This window comes from Anas platyrhynchos, chromosome 3 (assembly GCF_047663525.1).
Source record: "Anas platyrhynchos isolate ZD024472 breed Pekin duck chromosome 3, IASCAAS_PekinDuck_T2T, whole genome shotgun sequence".
NCBI lineage: Eukaryota > Metazoa > Chordata > Aves > Anseriformes > Anatidae > Anas > Anas platyrhynchos.
In genome coordinates, this window is record NC_092589.1 from 18862524 (window position 1) to 18881591 (window position 19068).

Sequence of the window (19068 nt, forward strand, 5' to 3'; positions counted from 1 at the left end):
TGAATTGCTGGCAAGTTGTGATTCTTATATCCTATTCTCAATATCATACAGTCACCCTTAATATTTGCAGTAATTGTAACTTGCTAGCTGGAGAGAAGGAATGAATTAATGTCAGAAATTAAATTTTAGCTTTGATGATCTCAGATGAGGCATAAATCATGTGGTCAGAGGACTGAAGAGGGAAACTTGAACCTCCACTACTGTTCTTTCATATCTCCTTTTTGTCAAGTAGCCCCTGTTGCATTTGGTAACAATTCCATTCAACTTAATTTAAATATCAAAGGTTTTTACTTTGTGTTAATTAAAATGCTATTATTTTTTTTGAAAACATATACAGTAAATCTAAAGATAATTATTCTGGTACTTTTTTTTGTAATAAACTTTTTTTTTTTTGTATGTATGTTATTAGGTAGATAGACAGTTTTTAGCTGGAAACTGTTTTCTTAATGTGGGTGAGTATCAACTGTACCAACAATCTGGATAAAGGAAAGCCTGTGGTGTGTGGTGGTTTTTTATTTATTTATTTATTATTATTATTAAATAACCATGATTTTATTGTTTTTAAATCTTGTAGGGTTCTGGTGTGGAATTGAATTGGACAAGCCTCACGGTAAGAATGATGGTTCAGTAGGAGGTGTTCAGTACTTCAGTTGTCTTCCTAGATACGGTATATTTGCACCACCATCTCGTGTTCAGAGGTAAGCACTGAGGAAGGTTTAATATTTGTATTGCCAAACACTTTCGTAATACATTTCCAGTGGGAAAAGAAGTTTTGCAGCAGATATAGAAGAAATAATCTCTTTATTCTGCTAATGGAAGTTTATTACCTCCATTAAAAACTTTATGGTTCTTAGATCAGCTTTTTGAAAGCAGAATATAAATTGGAAATGCAGCTCCATTTCCGTTGCTGCTACTTCAAGTATTTTCATTCCAGGGCCTCCATTTCTAGGACAATCTGGGTCATGAAAGTTAGATTTAATGAAAACAATCCTGATGCTCCATGCAAAATTTGGTTACAAAAGGAAGCCTTTGGGCTTGACTAGAAATACCATTTCATTCCTAATTGCACAGAAGACCCAAAACATCCACCAAGCTAATTTGTAGCCTCTCAGTTTGGTTTTGGAAGAAGATCTGAGATATACCGTGCTCTTTCCTGCTATATTTGAATCCTGTTACTCTGCCAGAGCTTCTTTCTTTTCTTTCCCTTAACATCCTATCTGAGCTACACTGTTTAAGAACTTTGCCTCAAAATTATACATGCTCTCTGTCTGTTAATAAAAGACTTTCCATAGTAACTTGCTTGTTGCAAATCAGTAAGTTCACCTCTTACATACCAGCCTTATTACAATTAAAATGTTAGTGTCTTTTGAGAGTGGATGGGGAAGGGAAATGATTAGAACTTAATCAACATTTGACAAGAAGTACTCCAGCAGGAGTTCTGTTAAAAGTTGAGTTTAAATGACTTCTTCATTTTATTATTGCTTTTTTAGATTAACAGGTTCACTGGATTCTCTCGCAGAGACTTCATCAAGTAAAATAAATCACAGTTTTCCAGGTAGGTGTGAAAGACATTGATTTGGTTTACGTAGCCTTCTACCATTCTTCAACTAGTACCTACTACACAAAGCTAACCTCTGTGAAAGCAAAAGGGATTTTCAAGGAACCCAAATGCTAGCAAACGGTCTGACTGTTCCCATCCTAAAAATGAAGCCCGCAGTTACTGGCTGCAGAATGAAATGTGGAGTACCATGTTATTAACCCTGTCCTTGTGGAAATAATTACATCAGAGTTAAGACTCTTGACGCTTTTCCCTTATTACTGTATTGCACTCTAATTATAGTAATCATAAATTGAACCCGGTCCTTCATCCCCTGGTGAGGGGATCAGTGCAGGGAGAGGCGCATACAGAATTGCTAAAACTTCTGTGAGATAGTTGAAGTAGTCACTTTTGGTTTTCCTTACCTAAGATTTTTTGTGAAAAGGCTGCTTCAAATTACCTTTGTTTGGTTTGTTAAATTTATTTCATCTCGGAACATTGAACATGTTACAGACGCTAATTTTCATGAGAAGTTTCAACATTTAATTTCCAAATTGGCAGGGAGACCATGTAGCAAAGGTAGTGGAAACAGTATAAAAATAAAAACAGAAAAAATGAGCTCATAAACAACAACCAAAAAAACCACCTGTAAGTTCTACACAGTCTATTAACCTTTTCATTTAGGTTTTAGACGCAGCTTAAGCACAACTTCTGCATCTTCACAAAGAGAGATAAACAGAAGAAACTCCTTTGTTAGGTGAGTATTTAAAATGGGTGGGTGAGCTGGCTGTTAGCTTTGCTGTTTCTTGTTCAGAAGAAAATATTTGTGCTTAAAAAAAAATAGATACATGTCCACTCTTTTTTCTTGGAAGATTTTTCTTTGAAGATTAAGCAGTAGTCAACCATTTTTCTGTGGATATCCAGGAGTACACTCCTGGAACACAGAATATTGTATTCAACATTGTATTCAAGAATACAATATTCAAGGTGGCATCAAAATGGTTTTCCAATTGTTAATCACTGCAAATTCTCCAAGTTCTTGTATTTTTCACACAGCTCTTTGAAGTCCAGAATACTGACTGACCTTTGCACATTAAAAGTTGTTTTGGCTAAACTCTTTCAAGCCCCAAACAAAATGTGTTGTACTGCTTAATTTGCCAATATTGTCAACTGTGCTAAACATCAGGAATCCAAGCATTTCAGAGTATGGTGTATTCTAATATATTAAAATTATGTTTTACTATTAACATGAAATCAAAACCATTTTTTTTTTTAAAGGAATTTGAGAGTTTTTCTTGCCCTGCATTAAATTACAAATTTGCCTTGGGTGTTTTACAGAAATAAAACTTTATTTTCTGCTTTTCAAACTAGGTCTAAGAGCTCTATGTCACGGCACAGCTGGAGTAATACCAGTGCAACTACCACTGAGGGACTGGTGAAGCTGCACGAAGGCTCACAGGTTCTTCTGACCAGCTCCAATGAAATGGGTACAATCAGGTATATTGGTCCTACAGACTTTGCACCGGGGATATGGCTCGGACTTGAACTCCGAAGTGCCAAGGGAAAGAATGATGGCTCTGTAGGGGAAAAGCGCTATTTCACCTGTAAGCTGAACCATGGGGTCTTAGTTCGACCTAGCAGAGTAACCTATCGCGGGATTAATGGGGCAAAACTTGTAGATGATATTTGCTGAGCCAAAATATGCTACAAAGTAGGAAATCAAAGCACACAAGAACCTCATCTGGATTTCCACCTTATGTTTTGAACAAGTAAACCTGTATTTGTATTTTACATATATATAATATATATATGTGCATATAAATATATATATATTGTGTGTGTGCGTATGTGTGTATATATATGTATATACACACATATTAAGAAGTAAACACACTATTCTGTTTCTCTTAATGAAACAGCTCTTACCTGGGAAAAGGTACTCTTACTCCAAAGGCTTTTGGGTTTGAGATGCTGTATTATTTGAATCATGCTCCAGTTGGAGAACGCTAGTATATCCAGTGTTCTCTAAAGTTGCTTCATGATTCATATAGTATTTAAACGATTTTCTTCCATGTAGTAATGAACTGACAATGCTTCATGCATCGCCTGCTTTTGATAGAGGAGGTGGTTAATGAGCGATGTGTGTTTCCTAGACACTTTGACAATTTCAATACCAGCTGCTAGCAATAAAAAAGGCAAAAAAGACATTTTTTTTCAAGCACTTGAAGTATTTCTATGTTTTATCATCAGATCCATACTCTCTTTACCCACCTGCCATTATCCCCTCCTGAATATAGAAGGGCTGATAAATGCAAGTATTTGCGGCTATCCTAGTGAATGAATTAAGTAAAAAGCCTATAAAAACACACAAAGACACTGCATGTAGTTGTTAAATGCACTTTTTGTTGTATGTATTTGTTGAAAGAGCTTCCTGTAAGAAGCACTCTTTAAAATAATGCACTTTGCACTCTCTTGGAGAACTTTCCCTCATTTTTAAAGGTATTTTTTTGTTGTTTGGTTGGTGTGCTGCAGGCTATGAGTATCACAATTTTTAAGTGCAAATGAACCCAGAGTGGAACTACACATAATAGATACATTATAAATATTAAGTCTGTATAAGTACAGCATGGTAATTCCTGCCAGTGGTGTGGGTTATACGCAGGGTTTTCAAGCAAGCTATTAACTAGCTATTTGTTTGTTACTGATGTTTCTTTTTGTTTTGTTTGGAACAGTATCCAGTATAAGTTTATTTTAAGAGTCTTATGCGAAATTAAGGCTAATTTTAGGAACAGCACTGTAACACAATGTGAGGTGACATTTGCATATCAGCTTTTTAAAAAAACAGATAGTATTTTGCCCATGTTTTAAACATGTAATGTATTTTAATTGCTCACTATCTTACTGAATATTATCAGGGTGGTTTTGTATTCCAGAATGGTCATTTTATTCTTAAATGATCTGCCTGCTTTTATCTACTTGAAAGAAGTGACACTATAATTACATCTTAATATACTATTTTTAGACAGAATTCTGCTGCTATTATGTTATTTTAACAATTAATGTAGCTATTTTTCCTGAGCTGTATTTAAAATACTGCATATTGTATTCTAGCTTATGGACATTTAAATTGAATATAAAAGCTGTAAATTTTTAATGTAAAAAATTAATGCTTTATATTTGAAGATGTACTGAACATTACTTTGTCCAATATCTGTTTCTTGCTGGTATTATTAAAATGAAACCCTGGTGAATAGTATAGGATGGTAAAGAGAAATTTCATTATTTCCTTACAGAACGTACATCTTTTCTCTCACTTCTGTTCTTATGTACAAATTATGTAAACAGGATGTTGTAGTGTGCTTTGCAGTGCACAGGAGAGGTCCCTTTTCAGTTAAGAGAGGAAGGAACCAAAGCATGTGTGGGGAAACGGAGAAGAGAGGTGTGTGCCTAAAACCTGCTCAGGAGTTTTGTTAACTAAACCACAGTAATATCTTGCCAGGGGATAATAAGCACATGGATAAACAAGTGAAGGAGAATAAATAATTCTATAAATGTTGGTCCTAATTTTAAGGAATGTTTCTTGAGAAAGTAGATACCTAAGATGTAGGAGTGGAACAGACGGGAACAAGGGAGCATTTCAGGGCAGGAGCTCTCTTTTCCTATGCCTGTCATAGGACTTACCTGTGGTACTTCACTGTAATAAGTTTATAATCAGACCTATGAAAAGTCATGTTGTTCTCTGTTTATGCTAGCTACTTTCCTTTGGGTGAAAGCCAACCTTTGTTGCTTGTAATAGAAGGAACAGCACCTTTCTCTTCTGTAAGAAGCTTGGAGGGTACATAGATTTACAACACAACCAAGTCTCAAACATGTGGCTGCTAGCCAGGAAGATGGCAGTCTCTGTTTGGCACCACACCTGCTCCTTTTGTGCAGGTGTGCCTGGATACTTCTTCAACTGACCTGATGCTGATACAGTCATTATACAACCCAACACAGAAGAAGCCATTTACAGTCATTTTATTTGTCTTCATGCCTTTTTGGTTCACTACACTTGTTTACAATACAAATACACTATTCAATACAAAATACTCAATGACCATATGGTAGTATTTTTCTTCATAGTATCCCTGAAGTGCATAGGCCCTTCCTTTATCAACAGTGTTGCATAAACTACTGTACATGAGACAGACATTCCTATAATGAAGCTTTGTTACTAGAAGAAGCCAGGTGCAGACAATTCAGGCAATTTCCTGTGATGGGTTTAACTTTGGGACAGATGCTTTGTGATGTCTTTGCAGCTGTTAAAGGCTGTTTTATGCTATTCCTATGTCAAAGTTCTTGTCCCCAAAAAGACAGGCTCAGTAAGAGGAGCAAACGTGCAAAAATCAATCCTTCATATTCTATTTCAGACCTCTTACCTCTTGTCTAAACATTTGTGCCCAGTGGTGCTGCAGTTACTCTCACACTGAGCCTTTGTCCTTTTGTGAACACACAGGAGTGAAGTGAAGCAAGTGGACCAGTGACATTACACCACTGAAAGATGTGACTCAGCCAAATTTACGCAGATTTTGAGCTTTTAGTCTGTGGTACCTGACCTCCCTTCCCTGATACAGCAAAGTCCCTCTCTTGCCACCACTCCTTCTACTGTTCCTTGAGGAAGCAGAACAACCAGACTTCTGGCCTTTGCTTCATTTCCAAGCATGTGATACAGAAGCAAGGTTCAGTAGTAAAAACAAAGATGAAAGCACAACTGGAAAGGTAGATAAACAGGCATCCTAACCTACTTTACCTTCAGCAGCTTACAAATCAGCACAGAGTCAGAAAATCTACCTAACATCTACAGGAAACAGATAACATCTACAAGGAAACAAGTTGTTTTCAGAGTATGAGAGTGGTAGCACAGGATTTTCGTATTCGTTCTTTATATCCTGTAGATCGTACTGCTTTCTGCTTTTCCACTGCAGCATGAGGAATATACATAAGACTGGAATTTAAATATTAAAAATGAAAAAGTTTAACAGTTTAAAAGCAAGTTCTGTACTTGCTTTTACATTTTACAATTTATGTTGTCTCAATAAATTGTACTAACAATTAAAAAACAACAGACAAAATTTTGTAAGAGATTGTAAATGACTTCAACTGTTTCTTCTACAATACTGTAAGCCTAGTGTGGAAGGGTTTAAGAAGGGGATTTACACATGCTGGGGTGCTCTTTGGTCTGTAACTTAAGCCCATGGCTCACTGGAGCTTTCAGAACTGATCAGGTGTATCTTCCCAGACACAGAAATTTGGTATTTGTACCTCAAATAATTGACTGGACAAAATGCTTTTGCTAGTGCTTTACATCCAAAAGAAACAGGCTAGAGAGCCAAACTGGTAGAAAGTGAAATATAGACGTGGACAATGACTGCTTCCAGTTATAACAGAAATGCTATAATAAATTCTATTAGATATCTTCTTGTACATAATTTAAGGTACTGTCTCATCATTAACAACTACAACAAGTTACTCAGCTCCTTACAGACAAACGGAGTCCATTACGTCTAAAACATCATCTGCTAGCTCCCCCCAACCTCTGCCTGGAAAAGACAGTTATTTTTTTTCCTACCTCTCTGGACGAACTCCTGCTGGTAATTCTTCAACCCAGGGTATAACTGCAGGGTAACTGCAGCTACCGCATGTGTACTGCTACATGAAGCAGGACTTCATAGACAGATAATTCCTGTCACAGCCCTTCAGATAATTTTGGGTGGGACAGCAATGAAAAGTGAAGTTTGAGTTGCTAACTTAGCAATAGAGGAAACTGGGTTTATTATTAAGGAAAGCTTTCTTTACAACATCCCAGTGGTTGATATAAATAAAATGGTGTTTTAATACTGAAATCCTGGAATGATTTCAGCAACAGGACATACATTCATTCGTTTGAAGTTAATGCAATCAGAGAGTGACCAGGAAACTGTCATTGACTCAGCCTGCATGGAAGTGGGAGAGAACCCTTTGGTCCAGTCAATTAATTCATAGAAATAATTTGTCATTGATTCTAAGAAACGAGACATGCAAAATCTCCAAACTTTGTTTCTGAGTATCGCATTTTGATCAGCATCAGTGCTTACAGAGCAGTTTGTGTAAACTGGGGCTTGGAGCTTAGACAGCAACCTGGTACACAAAACTAAATGCTCACTGTGGGCGAGCTCAGAGATGTTTTTTTACATTAAAAAAGTACAAACTGGAGTTCTAAAGTCCTCTGCATTTCAAGTGTTAAGAGGCAGGGGAGGGTTTTTTTTTTTTTTTTTTTAAAATACACAACAACAACAGAAAACACCAAAGCCAACAACAAAATAAAAACAACCAAAAAAAGCATTTCACTTTGGAGACACAAAGGAAGCTTACTTAAAGCCTACTGCTAGTGCAAGAACCATACCCAATGGACTGGAGAATTTCAGTAGTAATTCACCATTTTGCCTGACCAGTTATCTTCCTCACATATTGCATAGGTAAGAAGCAGTAACATGCTCCTTCATCATTTACAATGTTCACTCTGTGAGACTATTTTGTTCAAACTTTTATGATAATGTAACTGCACATCACAAACAGCAGCGTAGTACACATGCTATCACCATGGCTGGAGAAAGCATGCTCCTTAAGCATGCATCACATTTTGCTGCTTGTTCTTTTAAGCTTCTCTAAGAATGCTACATCATAACCTGGTAGGTTATCTGCATTTCTGCAGCAGCAGAGCTGCTGCCTCAGATATAAGAGTAATTTCAACTCAACAAAGATCATTAACTTTCAATGTTTTTGTTCTTGTGTATTCTGTAAGAATACCCGTCAGTACACAGTTCAGATTCTGTCCTCAGTCACACGTAAGAGGCAGGACAGCAAAAACTCTACTTCTATGCAAAGATGAGCTACAGAAAACAATGAGGAGCTGCAACCCATTTGAAAATGAGAAAGCAAGAATATTCAAATGAAAATTGCTATTATATGTGAATAATATTGTGGTGCAAGAAAATTCTCTGATAGTGCTTACCTGCTGAATTAATCAGCTTTCCTGAGACTCCACAAACCTACCTCATTGACTTTACTGAGGTAGAAAGAGTGGCCAGTGAGACACTAACACAGTCTTAAGCTAGACAGACTCCTTCTCCAGTGGCTAGCGGCATGAATAGAACTACAAACATAGCGACCTCACCAATCACAAATATTTTCTTAATTCAAGCTAAAGCAGCCCGCATACAGCAGCAGAACACCCAAAGGTAACCTTAGTTATCACCACCAAGCTCATGCAGCAGCGGTGCAATGGATCACTGGCAGCTCCTCACTCAAGCTTGTCAACACAAGAGCACATCTCCATTAACTGACTACTACGCACAATTTGGCATTATTGCAAAGAAATAAAATAGTTCTACATACCAGAGATGTGAGAAAAGCAGGTTAGGAGAGAACACTACTTCTCTCTGTGCTCCTCCCTTACCCCCAATTACTTTTTTTTTTTTTTTTTACAAGGGCGGTGTCCCAAACCAAGCCCTCTGATTGCCAGCTGCATATCTCAAAGGTTAACGGCATGTAAACGCAGATACTGGTTGGTTTGCTTAAGCAGACAGAAAGCTTACCTCAATATTTGGAGCCAGGGCCAGATTCAGAATTACTTCACTGAAGGCAGAGTCTTGGCCTGAAGAACACCTTCATGTTCCTTTGCTGATGCCTCAGAAGACTCATTTCTATAGAAATAGGCACCTTCTTTTCAGATAATTTTCATTAGTGCTATAACAGCTCCGTGCACCTGTGAGTTAAAGTTACTAACGCACATCTTTACACATGAATCATTTCCTACATCTATGTTTTGACAATACAGTTACTGGAATGTTTTTCATGCACAAGGTGTACAAATGAATCAATACAGTGTTTGCTTTTAAATCACGATCATACACATATTTTGTTAAAAAACAAGGGCTCTAAACCCTTCAAATACAAACAGTATCTGGCATCTGGATTGCGGCACAATGTCAACAGCCTTTGTGTTGTTCTTGCTTGTACACGGTATGTGAAAGGCTACTTTAAACCTCTGAGATATGCAGATGGCTGTCCATTTTCAGGACACAGCTGAAGTTTCTGTCATAATCATGGTCCTTTAAAGCTTCACTTCGGTTCCATGTGACATGCACAAGTTGTGATGAAGGACATTCCTACTTCTGTAGGCCAGAAGGAATTTTACAGGGATTTACTCAGTTTTAGCGCTTAAGCACAGGAGAAAAACAAACAACACAGAGAAAACCAACAACCGCCCCCACCAAACCACAATGCCTCACAGCATCTCACCCGTCCTCTATGCTTCCTGTTGCTTCTTTCAAGCAATTCAGTACGACCAGGCTTTCTATTGCCCTGCTATCCCACCATAACTACTATACATTCAAGGACTTTCAACAACTAGGCTGGAGCTGGAGCACAACTTGGGAAAGTGCCATTGTGTCACCAAAGTTGTCTCCTTTCTCACTTTGGATGAAGGATGCTCTCTACCCAAACCCACTAAAACCTCTGCCAGCTGCAGGTGCTCTCCAAGCATTCTTTAGCAACAACAAGTTTGGCACGGAAAATCCCAGACCTGAAACACTCAAGGCAGTGAGCTGTGGCTTTACGCTTAAGCAGAGAATGCACAACTAAGAAAAGCTCACAGGAAGGGCATGACAACAACCATGCGTATGAGTTAATGCGATAGGAAGCTGGGCCTCGCAGTTAACATTTGTTTCCTTTCTCTTCCCGCCCTCCCCCTTGTTTCTTTTACTGTACTGGGGCTCTGGTGATTTGAAGCCTCTTGGGTTATTTGAAATTACAGCTTTGAAGGTGGCACTTTTGGAGCAAGTTGGCACAAATAGAAGGTAATGCTGTCACGTCCCTTGCTTGTGGCGTACTGGGTAACAGGACATCTCCTCAAGGCTTGGGGCCACAGGTGGAAAAGTCAAGAGGGTAGAGGGCTCTCAAGGCCCATGCTGGGTTATGTGGCTCTTGTTTCTAAGGGCGGGGTCCTCGTAACTGCTAGCACAAGGTGGCGTGGAGGCTTCCAAAGGTAAGCCCTGCTGTTGGTATCCGTAGTTGACATTCCCACAGGGGAAGTGACGGAGCCTAAAGAGAGGCACTTCTTTAACACTTGCTGTTAGGGAAGATGGCTCTAATAGCAGGGAGGAGCCTGGTAGCCTGCCAGTCACAATGTTGGGCCCCACAGTACAGTTTCCTTCGTGTCCCAAATTCTCCCTCTCAGGCATCTCTTTCTCCAGCAGAGGATTGTTTCTGCTGGCCTGCTTCTCCGCAAACCAGGAACCATAGGTTGGATTCCAGAGGTTGGTGGGCTTGTTTCTGGAGCCCCGGCCTTTGTGCAGCTCAGAAGGGGGGTTGGACTGGGTGTAGGCCATGTTGATATGTCCCCCAGCTGAAGCTGACTGCACCTTCCCAGGGACTGGCGGTTCCAAGGCTCCCGCTTTCCCTAAAGCTTTTCCAGCAGTGATGGCTGATGGCAGGGGTGGTGGAGATGGCAGAGTTTGCTTGTCATCTTTTCTGTCTTGGTGTGCAGAAACCAAGAGAGGAGGAATTCCTTCTGGGTCTTCTGGGTGTATCGCTACCTTCTCTTCCTCTTCAACTGACGGGCCATATTCTACTGGCAAAGCAGTGTTGATGACATCTGGATCCTGCAGGAGAGACGAATAAGAATTTCTCCATGTCTGCTGCCATCACACATACTCAGACTCATTAAAAACCTGAGACATCTGACAACTGTCATTGCTGTGATCAGAGACCACCTTTCCCAGACCATCTACAACCTACATTCCATGTGCAGAGGAAGCTGACAGTGTAATTAGCCATGAAAGACAATGGGATACCCGTAAAATTGGACTCTTAAAAAAAAAAAAAAAGAGCAACACTAGAATTTACCACAGAACAGCAGAGAGCAAAAAAACAATGAAAAACATTTTTTTTAAATGTCCAGCCAGATTTTCCTGTGGGGATGTTGTTTTGGAATCTATATTGTCTCAAAGTTCATAACATTCTCAGTTAATATTGAGAAAGTTTCAGCCATGAATGTATTGCCTCCACTCAACAGGGAGGAGTGAGAATGCAGGCAGAAGGCAGCACTGACAGATCCTTTGAAGCCCAAATCCACAGATACAGCAGTTTTGAGCTATTTAAGCAGTTTTGAAAATTAAACTGAGAGAAACAGGGTAATCTGGGTAATCTTTAACTATTGCTAGACACCAAGGCAATCTATAGGTAACAGAAAACACTGCCTCTCAATCCCAGGATCCAAACACTCATGAAAAACTGATCAAGCCTCCCAAACAGTGAGGGAAAGCAAGGTGACTGAGAAGAATAATTGCATGAGGTGACACAACAAACCCATACTGAGGCAGGCAGCAAAACATTTTCCAAGCTATTCTGCTCTATACTAGTCAACTAAAAATGATGGTAAAAAAATCTGTGTCTTCATAAGCAGGAGAGATATTTGGTCTGCTATTTGTAGAGCTGTGTAACCATACACCCTTTTGGACATGAAAGACAGAACGATCAACCACCTGATGGGGCAAATGTCCCATCAACTGGTCCCAGGCTGACATCAGCCTTCCTGGACTGATGACTGCAGTAATGCAGTGCCACCTTCTCATCTCACACTCTGGCTTGCCTAAACTCTTCATCAGCTGGAAACGTCTTCACCCATCTCATGGGAGATGAATGAACAGATACCTGAGTGCAGTACTCGATCCTCTCCAGTATTATGGCAAAGTTTGGCCTGTCTTCAGGCTGGTGCTGCCAGCACTGGGTCATAATGCGATACCTGAAAGAGCCGAACAAGAGATCTCATAAATGGCAGATCCTGCTGATACTTAACAGGTAGTCACTATGGACTAGAAACCCTAAGCACATGTTGCCACTCTCATTAATAAAGAGTACTCTGCATTCCCCAAAGTCAGACACCCGATGTACTGGTAACCACTGAAATGTGGCCACCAGTGGGGTGAAATCCACAGCCCATTAGAGAAATAACCCATTTGCCTGAAACCCTTGGGCGATTCACTAAAGGTAGGCAGGGGCACAGGCACTGGAACCCAGTTTTTCCTACCTGTGAACAAGCTTACACACTTGCAGTTTTACAGTCAGTCTAGGACAGAAATATTGCACGACCTTTGACCAAACAAGCAGTATCCTGTACTTTTGAAAGGGGTCCTGAATTCTTCTCCGAAAAAAAACAGAAAAATTACCTGGCAGAGAAGTCACTGGCAATCAAAGTGCAATAAGGGAGACCAGCCAAGATAAAATCAATCTCAAAAGTCATTAACTTTTGACTAGAGAACAATATTAAAACCAGAAATGTATTTGCATGAATGCATCAAAGTTAAAATCTCATACACAGGGCCAGGGCAGTTTTTAGGCGGATCCATCCTTCCTCCATTGGTTACAAATTCCAGAACCTCTTGGTTACTTTTGCTAGGGTAGGGCATGTATCCCAAAGAGAATATCTCCCAGAGCAGTACACCAAAGGACCTGAATACAGAAGAGAAGGAAACCAAAATGAAGGAGACAGGAATGACCATCATCAGTGAGGGGTAATGAAATACATGTACAGTCAGCACTGCTCCTTGCAGTCCATGCTCAATGTGGAAGTCACTGCTGCAGGATTTAGACATACTAAATTCTATAGTTGTAAAGGTAGATTTTGAATCATTTTAAGAATGCTATTAGTTGACTGGTGAGTTGAGTCTACAATATAGGTATGTAAATCTAGTTGTTTTGCTCTTTTACTCAGCACTGCTCAACTAGATGTAACAAATGTGAAAGACTGTGCTTTTCTGAGACATCAGCCACTCAGCAGTAGCCTGAACACTAACAGCAACCTTTTCCTCTTCTGTAAGCTCCACTTCATGAAGTATGCCAGTGAATCCCCACTGATGCTCTGAGTCCCCTAAATTCCTATTTGTACCTCAGAGCGTAGGAAAACAGGAAAACTTTCCCTAGCTAACAGCAGTCCTGGGCTTGTGGTGTGGCTTGCAAAGCCCTGAGTCCAGAGGAGGGCCACAAAGGTGATCAGAAGGCTGGAGCACCTCTCCTATGAAGAAAGGCTGAGAGAGCTGGGGATGTTCAGCCTGGAGAAGAGAAGGCTTCAGGGAGACCTCAGTGCGACCTTTCAGTACTTAAAGGGGGCTTAGAAAAAGGATGGAGATGGACTCTTTACTCAGGTAGATAATGACAAGACAAGGAGGAATGGTCTTAAACTAAAAGAGGACAGATTTAGATTAGACATTAGGAGGAAATCCTTCACTGTAAGGGTAGTGAGGCACTGGCACAGGTTGCCCAGAGAAGTTGTGGATGCCCCATCCCTGGAAGCGTTCAAGGCCAGGTTGGATGGGGCCTTTGCAGGGGTTTGGAGTTGGACAGTCTTTAAGGTCCCTTCCAACCCAAGCCATTCTATGATTTTAAAGCAGTGCCTACATCTGCCTCACTCTTCCTTCCCTGCCTGCTTGCTTCCCCAGCAACACCTGCCTTTGCTGACCTTTCTGTTCCCTCATGTTCTCCAAGATTAATGGCTCTGAAGGACCTTGCTTGTTTTTTTTTTTTTCTTTTTTCCTAAAGGGAAAATGAATAGGAATGTGTTTTTTACAAAATATTAAGACCTTACAAAAAAAGTTACAGTAGACAGGCATACACACATGCACACACAGATGAAGAAGTAAAGGAAGCAAACCATGTGTCTGTTTTTGATGTAAATATCCCTTCCATGAAAGCCTCGGGAGGCATCCATTTGACAGGCAACATTGCACACCCACCCTTCCGATAGTAGCTGGCTCTGCAGAGAACAAGAAAAGCAGAGTCAGCCATGAATTCAGAAAGTGTTATTAATTCAGGATTTGTATAACTATGAATATTAACGTTATCAGCTGGAGGACAGACTAATTTAGGCAAAGCAGCATGGCAGAGAAAATGCTGAAGAGGCCTGTTTCTTTTCAAAAAAACAGTGGAAATGGGCAGGCTGTGTAAGGACTGCTTTGCAACCTCCCTCACCTTAGGCTTGATCCAGTGAACCTGAATTATCCTTATCTACATGCATACTCAAGTGACTTACTCACATAGTAAGATGCTGCTGGCAAAGCAATTATCCTGCACTTTTCAGCCACAACAGGATCTCCACCTCATCTCACAAGTCATCACCTCAAGCATCCCTATCAAAAATAAACAAAGCTTTTCCCAAATATACCCAGTCTTCAGCACTGCAAGTGGAATCCCAAACCCTTATTAAGACCAACAAACAAGAAGGAGAAAGTTTGGCCATTATTACCTGGGACAGGAGATAGAAAAATCACTTCTTATGCTCCTGAGACAGAAGGGACTTCATTTGTTTTGTGATTTTCACTTAAAATAAAACCTACAAGCCCCAAGTCCTGTGCTGTTGGTTACAGTAGACTGCTCATGCAAGTCAGTATCACTGTTCATAACTATGCAGCCTGAGCATCTGAAGGGTATTCTCAGACACTGGAACGTGCAAACTTCAAAAGCAACTCTGAAAACTCAGCACCAAAGCATTCATCTTGACAGGTGGTTCTGCTGACTGTATGTGTGTGACAGATGTTACTTTTTCCCAGCAGAGTCCGATATGACAGAGGAGCAGGGTCTTTTTGTGAGAAGGGAGATAGGGAAGAAAAAAAGAAAAAAAAAAAGGCAGTTCTCATACACTTGGTTTTTGAAAGTAGCACTCTGTTAGCATCACCTCAGGCTGTCATACTGGCAGACCTCAGGCTAAGCAGAGGCAGGCCTGGCTTAGTCATTGCACAGAAGAATCCCCAAGCAGGAAAAAGAGAAGCTGAAGCTCTAGAATAAACAGTGTATGTGACTGAGTACAAGGCTTTTCTTCCTCTGAGTCAGAGGCAAATCAATTCCCCAGCACAGCAGCACATGGTGCTATAGCTAGAGGTGCTATTTAGAAGATGAGATATCAGACTGCAGCCCTGACTGCTCATGGTCATTAAAGGCTTCCTGATGATTCTTGCAACATCAGAGTAGTTAACCCTATGTCCTGGCTGAATTCCAGTTTGTGTGATTACATTTCTCTAACCTTCCTCTGCACCTTCCTCCTTTACCTGCATTAAATTGCAGAGATTTACTGATGACACCAAACCAAAGTGGGAGTGGTAGTATCAAGCAGAGGGATTAAACTCAAAAAGATTTAGGGTCACAAAACAGAAAGGCACATTAGTGCCATTCAGCGTGGAGAAAGTACAGGCAAGAAACTGTGGACAGAGTATGAGAGGGAAGAAAAAAGCCTTCCATAGCCATGAGGCTTCATTACACAGAAGAAAGCTCTTAGGGAGTATGAAAAGTCTCCATAGCACAGTTCAAATACAGGTGAAGGCAAAAAATAAATTAAAATATTAGTTGGGATTCATTGGGGTTGGGTGTCTCCACTCTTGTCGTGCTAGAGTTAAACACAGCAGCATGTGAGCTTGCTGTCCTACATGAACACTGCTCATCTCTCATTTTAGTGAGCTTCCACTTGTGGATACCCTTGGCTTTAGCTGTTACCTGTATATATCCCGGGCCATGCCAAAGTCTCCAATTTTAGCCACTCTTCCAGGCCCTCGGCAGGTAAGGAGGCAGTTCCTGGCAGCAATATCCCTACAAGGAAAGGAAGAAAACCAGGAGTGAGAGAAGAATCACTTAATCATTTAATAACTTTGCAGAATAGTACCTATTTTCCTGAGGTGTAGAGACCACCCAGAAAAGTCAGTGTTTATGGGTAACTAGAGATGTCCCAAATTCTAATCTCCCCCAACAGTTTGAGCAGTTCCGCTCCTTAAAGACTTCCTCCTTAAACTTCACTTAATTTCTCCAGGGAGTTGCAAGCAGTGCAGCTGATTTCGGCAATGTACCAGTCCTAGCATCAAGATATCTGGGGAGTGATCCACTGACATGCTCCTACCATGCCAGTTCAAATGTTGTCAGACAAGCACCGTACTATCAGAGACAGGAAGAACAACATGCAGGTAGTGTTTTGAAGACAGGTATGGGCCTGAATCTGTGCATGCAGGTAAAGCTCCATCTCCATCCCTGCTGAGCTGAAGTACACCCTGAAACCTGAATAACATGGTGGCACCCCTTGTGGATAACTCAGAAAAGCAAACTACAGTCTGGCCATAGCAACTTCACAGCCCCTTGCAAAGACTCATGCTGGTACTGGGCTCTTCTGATGAGTACTTTCATCATGAACAGCAGCAGTTTTGGACTAGCGGGAGCCACAGAACAACTGCTGACAGCTTTACCTCCCTCCTGTTCTGCAGGAGCAGATAACAGTAGTCACAAGGTGTACTTCTGGCTGTACTTGTACAGCTGTTCTTGAAGAGGGAGGAGAAAAGGGCTCCAGGATGAACAAAAAGACACTAAGCAAAATTCACAACGGGGAGGGCCTTGAAGACTTCTGTCACAAGATCGTGTTTCCCTTTGCCAAGTAGCCAAACTGGCTGCATAAGTGCAGGCACTAAAAAAAGAGCTCAGGATCTCTGATAAAACTACAGACCTTTGCAACCTGATCTACAGCAGCATTTCTGTTAATTGCTTCTGTTGTTCGGACTTTATCTGCCTTGCTTAAAGTTGTTCAGCCACTAGAGAGCAGCAGGACATAAACATATCAAACAGGGCATTAGGAGTCCCTCTGGCCTGTCTGCAAGTCATGCCCTTGCTGACACAGATGCCTTCACCTACCTGTGAATGAAGTGGTTCTCCTCCAGGTACTGACACCCACAAGCAATGTCACGAGCCACATGGAGCAAGTCCAGCATGGAGAGGGAGGAAGGCTGGTTCTGCCAAAAGACAAAGGACAAATATGGCTTAAAAGCAAGAACACAGCATGATCGGTCATTGATACAACACAGGACATGCAGGCATGATTTCATACAAATCCCAGACAGAATGAGAACAGCTGGATGAAATTTCCCAGCTTCATCAGGATTCTCCTTTAAAGTTCTCCCCCTGTTTTGCAAGACACAAATGGATTTCCCCCAGTTCTCATGGGAGACACTTCTGAATTTTCAGCATGATAATTTTTTTTTTTTTTTTTTGAGGAGGTATGTTGCCTGAACTGGCCCTCAGACACTTTCCTTATATCATTTCTAGTTCTTCTCTAAAGTCACCTTCAACATTGAGAATGACATTTTGTATAATGGCATGAGTCACATTTACTCTTTCCCTCCTACACATCCGTGTAGGTTTTATCTTGCCCCTCAGAGCATTGACACAGGTTTGCTTAGCCAATGGCTATGGAAGATAAGGGCTGCTAACTGCCTCTGCCTCTGATGAAGTCTATGGCCTTAGCCAGCAGGGGACAGATGCTTTTGTGAAAAGGGCAGGCTGAGCAACAGCTCACATAGTGGGCTGAAACCAAACCACCAGCTCCTGCTCTGAGGTGTTAACCAGTGATCCCTGTGGCCAATCCTGTGGGGGAGGAGGGAACTAATTCTGCCAGAGGGCAGACAACAAACAGCTGGGTGGCAGGGATTGCTTATTCCACAGCAGCCATTTGCCTGGTAAGTGTTTATCTGGGGCCTTAGATATTTGACTAAGCAAACCTCTCCCACCCTCTCTCTGTTGACACTTACCATTCTGCCCAGTGCTCAAAAGGCACACTTGTGCATGGGTCTCTCCTACTGATGAACAAGCCAGCGCCAGTTCTCCAGTAATAGAGACTGCTGGATCTACCAGCCTGTCTGCTGTAGTTGTAAAGAAACTACTCAGAATGATGTGGTGCTGAGCCACTTGCTCTAAAGCACAAATAACTGGGACTGAAAATAAGTCTGTGCTCTGCAGGCAACAGCTAAATACTGGACATTATCTAAACCTAAAAAAAAAAGTCCTCATGTTTTCTTAAGAGGTTAGGAAAGACCTGGCCTCAGTGCTTGACTAATGAAATAATTGAAATAAACAAAGCTTGTTTTTTCTGTGTGGTGTCATAAAACAAAATGACAACATATCACCTGCCTATATGTTATTGTTTACTCAGCATACTTCACTGCATATATATACATATATGCTTAAGTCTATATACATATATGCTTAAGACTTTAAAAGTCTGGACTGTTGTGTGTCCCCCTCCCTCCCCCCCCTTTTTATGCAGCATAGCCATTTCCTAAAAACATGAAAGCCTCTCCCCCACCCACCAAACACTATCTGGGGGAGGGGAGAATCATCTTTTTCACCTCTCTGAGTTGAAGTGACTCACCAGCTCCAACAGAGCTACAGGAACAGAGGATGCCGGTGCCTTCCCCTCCCACCCCCCCCCACCCTTCAGGGAACAACCAAGGGGAAATGAATACCTCAGACTACCCATTCCTCTACATCTGAGCAAGGCTCAAAAACCTGAAGTGAAAGCTGAGCAAAAATCCCCGTTCTTTACTGCATAATCAACTGCAGACCTGAGCTATGCTGCAAGGCAGCCTGTACCTTGAAAACAAGCTGATTTGACCAACATAGCTTTTCTCTCCCTCTTTCTTTTTCTTTTCCTT

The 19068-nt window shown here is 41.0% G+C and overlaps 2 protein-coding genes across 25 annotated transcripts in view; one reads left to right on the forward strand and one right to left on the reverse strand.

Moving 5' to 3' along the window:
- Positions 1 to 7823, forward strand: part of CLIP4 (CAP-Gly domain containing linker protein family member 4) — a 52358-nt gene extending 44535 nt beyond the window's left edge. For 11 of the 12 annotated variants that reach the window (XM_072035473.1, XM_072035472.1, XM_072035469.1 and 8 more), the window contains 4 exons: positions 575 to 698; positions 1491 to 1555; positions 2222 to 2294; positions 2909 to 7823. In XM_072035473.1, the coding sequence (XP_071891574.1) occupies positions 575 to 698; positions 1491 to 1555; positions 2222 to 2294; positions 2909 to 3230 (584 nt within the window). In that variant the 3' untranslated portion in view covers positions 3231 to 7823. Of the gene's footprint in view, positions 1 to 574; positions 699 to 1490; positions 1556 to 2221; positions 2299 to 2908 lie in introns of those variants that run through there. The other variant, XM_072035476.1, reaches the window with a different exon arrangement.
- ALK (ALK receptor tyrosine kinase) overlaps positions 5539 to 19068 on the reverse strand; it is a 317869-nt gene continuing 304339 nt past the window's right edge. For 11 of the 13 annotated variants that reach the window (XM_072035464.1, XM_072035463.1, XM_038176312.2 and 8 more), the window contains 6 exons: positions 17273 to 17370; positions 16097 to 16189; positions 14265 to 14366; positions 12932 to 13066; positions 12269 to 12359; positions 5539 to 11217 (listed from right to left, as the gene is read on the reverse strand). In XM_072035464.1, coding sequence (XP_071891565.1) covers positions 10513 to 11217; positions 12269 to 12359; positions 12932 to 13066; positions 14265 to 14366; positions 16097 to 16189; positions 17273 to 17370 — 1224 coding nt within the window. In that variant the 3' untranslated portion in view covers positions 5539 to 10512. The remainder of the gene's footprint in view (positions 11218 to 12268; positions 12360 to 12931; positions 13067 to 14264; positions 14367 to 16096; positions 16190 to 17272; positions 17371 to 19068) is intronic. The other 2 variants (XM_072035461.1, XM_072035462.1) reach the window with 2 other exon arrangements.